This window comes from Morone saxatilis, unplaced genomic scaffold (genome assembly GCF_004916995.1).
Source record: "Morone saxatilis isolate NCDOM2014 unplaced genomic scaffold, NCSU_SB_2.0 Contig21, whole genome shotgun sequence".
Classification (NCBI taxonomy): Eukaryota; Metazoa; Chordata; class Actinopteri; family Moronidae; genus Morone; species Morone saxatilis.
In genome coordinates, this window is record NW_023339774.1 from 22,939,269 (window position 1) to 22,947,014 (window position 7,746).

General features: G+C 47.8%; 2 protein-coding genes across 2 annotated transcripts in view; one reads left to right on the top strand and one right to left on the bottom strand.

The window, feature by feature from the left end:
• Window positions 1-200: 200 nt before the first annotated feature.
• On the bottom strand, window positions 201-2,922 carry ugcg (UDP-glucose ceramide glucosyltransferase). Its single transcript, XM_035667418.1, has 2 exons — window positions 2,789-2,922; window positions 201-2,589 (listed from the first exon to the last, which is right to left on the bottom strand). The coding sequence occupies exons 1-2, from the start codon at window positions 2,858-2,860 to the stop codon at window positions 2,419-2,421; spliced, it is 243 nt and encodes an 80-aa protein (XP_035523311.1). The 5' UTR covers window positions 2,861-2,922; the 3' UTR covers window positions 201-2,418.
• A 4,367-nt stretch (window positions 2,923-7,289) lies between these two features.
• Window positions 7,290-7,746, top strand: part of LOC118332345 (alpha-mannosidase 2-like) — a 9,772-nt gene continuing 9,315 nt past the window's right edge. Inside the window, 1 exon segment of the mRNA XM_035667579.1 lies at window positions 7,290-7,496. Coding sequence (XP_035523472.1) covers window positions 7,290-7,496 — 207 coding nt within the window.

Sequence of the window (7,746 nt, forward strand, 5' to 3'; positions counted from 1 at the left end):
GGGGGGGGGGGGGTTCTTTTATCTGTGCTTGATTCAGAAACAAAATGTTTGTTGAATTTTGATTTATTCTGAAAGTGTGACAGGAAGTTGTAGCATGAAATCACTGAATAAATAAATCATCTGACAACCAATGGCTGTCCTCTCTGCATCCTCTCAGCCAATCACATTGTGGCACATTTTCAACAAACAACACATTAAAGTTCAGCTTTTGAAAGGATAAAACTTTATTGTTCCTGTTGACACAATCCTTCACTGTGATTGGTCGTTTCGCAGACTACAGCAGACTAATTAAAAAAACAACAGCTATAAACAAACGTGATCCCACCGATCCTATTGGACGACAGCGCCGGGTTCGTCCGACTGAAGCTGATGTCATCAACCGAACCCAATGAGGCTAACAGCTAACAGCAAAGCAACATGGTTTTAAAAAACACACACACACACACACACACACTCACACACACTCTCTCTAACGACTGCAAAACAAAACAAAAGTTCAGAAATGTGGATTTTTTTTCATTTGGTCCTGTTTACTGTTTACTGTGTCTGATGTGTTGGTTTGAGGTTTGGGGTGAAATGTGTCGACCGTTGAGCAGAATACTGGAGCTCATCAGTGCTGAATCCTGCTGGAGGAAGCTCAGGGTAAAAGGGTTTTTCAGGGTAAAAGTTTAATAAAAAAACGTAAAAAAGAAAAACAGATTCTCAAACAAACATGAATTCTCTCCGTTCATTGGCCGAGTGTTTCGGGTTTTGTCACAGTTACCATGGCAACTCAACATTTAATTTCGCTACAGAAACGCATCCACTGAAGAAAATAACTTAAGACAGTTTTGTGATGAAGACTTCCTGTTGTCAATGTGAGTTGGTAACAAGGACACACTGATGTTAATATAATTACACCTTCTTCGTTTCAATGACTGCTTGTTGAGGTCCGACTCGGGGCCGGTACCTGTAGATTCGGAGCCGAGGGCGGCTGTGATCGGACTGAATTACGTCGTCGAGCAGACTGAGTTAACGTTTCTTCCCGCAGGAACTGAAGAGACGTGTTCAAGTAAAAATAAACAATGTCATAAACAGATTTTATTTTTCATCCATTTTATAATTCAAATAAACTAAAGATTTTATTTCAGGATGAGATATTGATTCCGTAATGACAAAATAATAAATAACAGTTTTTTTTCCTAATTCTCAGATGGTTTCGTAAAGATTACGACGTTCCGACGACCGAATTACAAAAAAAATTCTGAACTCAACAAAAATCAGCCGAACAGACAGAATTCACTCTCTCCTGATTGGCTGATTGTATTCACATTTGTTTTTCACTCACAGCTGGGCCAATCAATAGCCTTCATATTGATGATCAATTATACAGGTTAATATCTGCACTCAACAGAGGAACAAACAGAGACATTTTCTTCTGATAGAGTTCAGTAGGAAGTAAACAGGAAGTCTCTTCAGCAGCTCTCAGGACTTATGATTAAAGCTCCAGTGTCACATGACTGTGATATAACTGTGATACTGTTATATTACAGTCATATCACATTAATATCTATAGGTTTAATCAGCTGACAATAACAATCATTGTGTGTTTGCCTCTGCCGGCGGAGTCCGCCATGTTGAACCATGTTTGTACAGTAGCCCAGAAAGGACAAACCCAACACTGGCTCTAAATAGGACCTTTCACAGCCACCGTAGTTTCTCCCTCTAGTTGAGTAGATCAATCTGTCATTTTATTCAGGTGACACAAACGCTCACATTCTTCTCGTAGCAGGAAGTTTTCTTTAGTTCCTGGTTCTTCCCGTTAAAGGCGCAGCTGCACTTCCTGAAATCCTGAAACAGTTCCTGTGCTCATTTCCTCATAATCAGAATAATTACACCACATGGATTCATAGACAGAAAATGTCTCTGCTTTGTTTCCTTTGCTGCACGCAGCTCTTAGTTTTGTTTTTTTGGGCCAAAACAGAATTTTTTCTCAGAACCTATGGAAGCTGAAGGTGGAATTTAACCACAGGCTGTATTTCTGAGGGGAACACTGTACACCAAATAAATACTATAAACTGTGGTTCGATTATTCAAGCTCTCTTTTCCTTCCATACAAACACTTCAGAAATCAGCCAATGAGAAGAGAGAATCCTTCCTCCTCTCTCCTGATTGGCTGATTGGTTTTATTCAGTGCGATGCTTCACTCCCTCCCGTTTATCCTTTTTTCGTTTGTTTTGTTTTTCTTGCACTCTCATTGGCTTGTTCTGGCATCGTTCAGTTTTAGCACCAAAAAGGAACATAAATAGTTAAAACACACACACACACACACACACACACACACACACACTCTCTTTCTCTCTTCAGTTTTTTATCATAAAAAACAAAAACAAATAAACGTCAGTCTCTTTCTCTCATCTCCTCCGGTTGCCGTAGTAACTAGACGTCGAGGATCTCCTCTGCGGTGCCGCCGCAGCGCAGTCGGTAGCGTCCGGTCCTCCAGCTGATGGTCGGGTCCCACAGAGCCGACAGGAAGATCTGCACCGCCATCGACTCCCTGATGAACCACGCCACCGCGAAGTCCAGCTTGGAGAAGCACAGCGGGCCGCCCTGCGAGGTGACGTCAGCGATCAATAATCAATCACAACTGTTCAAATTCTTTTATGTTCTAACAGTTCACACGCATAAAATATAAAGTACAAAATAAAACACTTCTCATTTAGCTTAAAAACACCCTTACAAAATAAAAGCCTGAAGTCAAAAATAGTAAGTAAAAGTGTAAAAGTAAAAGCATGAGATTGAGTCGTACCTGGACTCCAGTCAGCTGGATGTAGTCGGATATAAACCAGGCGAGACAGTGACACATGAAGAAGACCATCATGTCCCACCTACAACACACAGAAAGTTGTGTTTGTACAGTGTTAATAAAGTTGTGTTTGTACAGTGTTAATAAAGTTGTGTTTGTACAGTGTACATAAAGGGGTGTGCCTTTGCTACCCGCTGGTCCACTAAAGTTGTGTTTGTCCACGCACGTGTTAATAAAGTCCTCGTCTCTCGTCACCGTGTTAATAACGTTCTCGCCTTCCCTCGGTACAGCTGGTCTAATAACAGTTGTATCTCTGTCACCTCTTAATGAAAGTTGTGTTCTGTACAGTGTTAATAAAGTTGTGGTTTGTACAGCTGATATCATAAAGTTGGTGTTTGGTACACGTGTTTCATAAAGTTGTGCTGTTTGTACAGTCCGATAATAAAGTCTGTCGTTTGTACAGTGTTAATAAAGTCTCTGTGTTTGTACACGTGAACTATAAAGTTGTGCTGTGTGTACCTAGTGCTTCAATAAACAGCTTGCTGATCGTTCTGTAAGCACGTGTTCAATCAAAGTCTGCCTGCCCTGTTTGTACAGTGTTAATAAAGCTTGTGTGTCTGTACACGTGATATAAGTCTTTGCTTCCTGTGTTTAAGCTCAGACAACACACCCTGATGTCACAGAACAATAAATCCATCCAATGAGAAGCCGGCTCTGCCTCGTGCCTCTGCTGATGGCTGCCGTACTGACACATGACTGAGCGGCCACGCCTACTGACTGCAGGCTCGGCAAGGAAGCACTCGAGACGGGCTCGCAGCACGGCTGCCACGCGGAAGCATATTGATCCGCACCACTTGGCTCACCCGAGATGCACCAGGAGCTTAATCAATACATCGAGATCAACTACACGCGATCAATAATCAACATATTCATTTTAAAGTTACTATTACACTTATGCTGATTATTGTTTTTATTGACTCCTGATAATAATTACAACACAGCCTACTAGGTCACCCCTGCATCCATTCGTCCCGACTGAACCTGGCCAACTGGAGATGACGATCTCTGCAGCGCCACCTGGGTCGCCATGGAGCAACTTCCCACCCCTCTGAGAGAGCAGACCCGAGCAAGGAGAGAGAGAGCACGACGAGAAGCACACGAGAGAAGAGAGAGAGACCGAGAGAGAGACAGAGACACGAGAGAGAGAGAGAGACAGACGACAGACAGACACGAGACAGAGAGCAGAGACAAGGAGACGAGACAAGAAGGAGAGAGGGGGACAGAGAGAGCAGAGAGAGAGAGAGACCGAGAGACAGAGCAACACCCGCAGAGACGCAGACCCACGAGAGAGACCGAGAGAGAGACAGAGAAGAGAGACACCAAGAGAGACAGAGAGAGACAGAAGAGACCACGAGAGACAGATAAGAGAGGAGACGAGAGAGAGACCACCGAAACGAGAAGAGACCCAGGAGCAGTGACGCAGCAGCGAGAGAGAAGAAGACCGACCAAAAAGCGGAAACGGGGGACCGAAGAGCAGAGAGACAAGAGAGAGAGACCGACGCGAGAGAGAACGCACATGAGAGACAGACAGAGAGAGACAAGAGACGACGACAGAGACATCCGACCGAGAGAGCGAGACGACGCACCGAGAGAGACCACGAGAGACGAACGAAGAGAGAGCGTAGAGAGAGAGGAGACGGAGAGAGAGAGGCGCAGGGACCACCACCAGGAAGAGAGAAGCAGGGGCACCAGAGAGAGAGAGACACGAGAGCAGGCCGGGACCACCGCCTAGAGAGAGAGACAGAGAGAGCAAGCGAGAGCAGAAGCACCACGGACCGAGAGACAAGAGAGACAGAACAGAGAGACGACAGACGACTACAGACACGAGACAGAGAATGGAAGACAGAGAGAAAGAGAGCAGAGACCAGAGAGACCACCCGACCGAGAGAGACAGAGACAGAGAGAGAGAGAGACGAGAGAGACAACGAGAGGAGACACTGAGAGACCGAGAGCCACGGAGACACGACGAGACACGAGACAGAGACAGAGAATGCACACCCTACACCCGAGAAGAGAGAGGAGACGCACCAGAGACGACGCACCCATCCGCCGAGAGCCAGACCATCAAGAGACAGAGAGAGAGACAGAAGAGAGAGATGAAGACGACAGAGAGAGAGAGACACGCCGAGGAGAGAGAGAAGAAGAGAGACGAGACAGAGAGAGAGAGCGAGGGGAGTACCAGAGATGGAGACAGAGGAGGACAGAGACAGAGAGAGAGAGAGAGACCGAGCAGAGAGAACAGAGAGAGAGAGAGACCACCGCAGAGAAGACGAGAGAGCAGAGAGAGCAGAGAGAGAGAGAGACGAGAGAGCACGAGAGACAGATGAGACGAAAGAGCATGAGCACAGAAGAGAGGGCGAAACAGCTAGAGCAGGACGACAGAGAGCGCGAGAGACAGAGAGAGAGACACGCAGCAGGAGAGAGAGAGGAAGAGGACGAGCCAGACAGACGAGACAGAGAAGAGACAAGAGAGAGACCACACGACACACGAGAGAGAGAGGAGGACGACCCACCGCCCCCCCCCCGCAGCAGCAGCACACCGCACAAGCACCCGCAGAGAGACACCGAAGCCGAGAGAGAGAGAGACGAGAGACAGAGAGAAGACGAGAAGACAGAGAGAGAGCAGAGGGATGAGAACCACGAGAGAGACCACCAGCACGCGAGAAACCAGAAGAGAGAGAGAGAGAGAGGAGACACCGAGAGAGAGGGCGCGGGACACGAGAGAAGGAGAGAACCCCCGGAGAGAGAGAGACAGAGAGATACCGACAGAGAGAGAAGACGAGAGAGACAGAGAGCAGGAGACAGAGACGAGCAGAACGAGAGAGACGAGCACACGAGAGACAGACCCAGAGAGACAGACAGAGACAGAGAGAACCACAGAGAGACGAGAAGAGCACCAGAGCGAAGGAGAGAGACAGAGACAAACCACGACAGAGACAGAGAGAGAGAGACAGGAGAGAGAGAAGAGAGCACAAGAGAGAGAGAGACAGAGACAGAGAGAGAGGACGACAGAGAGAGACAGAGAGAAGGAAGAGAGAGACAGAGAGAGACGAGACACGAGAGGACGACCGACAGAGCAGAGAGGAGAAGACAGCAGGAGAGAGAGAGAAAGACAGCAGAGAGCAGAGAGAGAGAGAGAGAGATGAGAGGACAGAGAGAGAGAGACAGAGAGAAGAGAGGGGGACAGAGAGAGAGAGACAGAGACAGAGCAGAGACGAGAGAGAACAGAAGAGAGAGGAAAGAACAGGAGAGAGCAGAGAGAGACACAGAGAGCACCAGAGCAGAGAGACAAGAGCAGACAGAGAGAGACACGCCAGCGCAGAGAGGACGAGACGCGAGACATCGAAGAGAGACAGGAGAGAACGAGAACAGAGAGACAGAGAGACCCAGAACACAGAGACAGACAGAGAGAGAGAGAGAGACCCAGAGAGACAGCAGAAGACAAGAGAAGAGAGACAGACAGCAGAGACGACACGAGAGAGAGAGAGAGAGAGACAGAGGAGAGACGAGGACAGAGAGAGAGACAAGAGAGAGAGAGAACCAGAGAGAGAGAGACGAAGCCACAGACAGAGAAGACAGAGAGAAGAGAGAGACACGATGGACGAGAGAGAGACCAGAGACCCGAGGATGGAGAGAGAAGAAGAGACAGAGAAGAAGCAGAGAAGAAGAGACCCAGAAGAGAGAGGGGGACCGAGAGGAGAGAGACAAGCGAAGAGAGAGGAGCAGAGAGGAGAGACGAGAGAGGAGAGCAGAGAAGAGAAGAGAGACAGGAGAGAGGAGACAAAAGGACAGAGAGGAGACGCAAGAACAGAGAGAGAGAGGCCAGAGTGAGAACAGAGAGAGGAGAGAAGAGAGAGACAAGCACGAGAAAGAGACGACACCGGAGAAGAGACGACGAGAGGGCCGAATGAAGAGAGAGACAGAGAGACAACCGAAGCAGGAGCAGAGAGAGAGGGCAGAGAGGAGACCAGAGAGAGAGAGACGACGAGACACGGATACGAGAGAGGGGGAGAGAGGAGAGAGAACAGGTTTTGGGGGGCCATCCGCTTGTCTTATTGCTGACCCTGTTCTGAAGGGGGCGGGTTCAGACATGGTTTGTATTGTCCACGCGGGTTCAACCATACGCCGTCCAAGACGGCCAACTTTGCCGGCAGCCACAGAACGGCTGAAGTTCTATGGGCGACAGAGCTGGTAGGCGGGGGACGTTTGATCAACTGAAGGAACTATTCTGATTATTAACTATGAAACCAATTTCTAATTTTTGCAAATTTGGGATAAATCAATATTTATTTGTTGGTGCGAAAAAACTTAATTTGTCTCTTTGAATTTTTTTTTGATACTGTGTCTTCCTGTGTGACACAGATTAACTTAAATTAAAAATTAGAAGTATGATAACTTTTGTGATACTGACCGGTTGGTTGGTCTTTCTTTCTCTAACTCCGGCATGTGTCCTGTATGCCAGCTCCCTCCCTACCGCAGTCAGCACTCACGTCTGCAACATGTGATGCCGCGATTCTCAGCTCGAAACGTACCCGGCGAACGGTGCGGTCCGAAACCGGGCATCTTGTTGGTCAGTTTGGATTTTCCCATCGGCCTCGGCATGGGGCGGTTGTACTTGGTCGTGGAGTGGGAACCCGCCGGCGACAGCCAAGTCACAAGAGGCAGAAATGGTCCAAGGGGAAACGGTAAAAGGCAGGCGCGGCCGAGATAAGCACAACAAAGACGCCCTTGCCGCCCCTGGAGTCTGTGTAGACATTTTCTGATCTTGTGGAAGCCCTGTTCCTGATCTTTGTGCCCCGTGTCCTGATTGTAGGAACCTGGTTCGGCGATTCTAGTGCACCCCTTTCTATCTTGTAAGGACCCTTTTCTTGATGCCTTGTTAGAACCCTTGTTGATGCTGT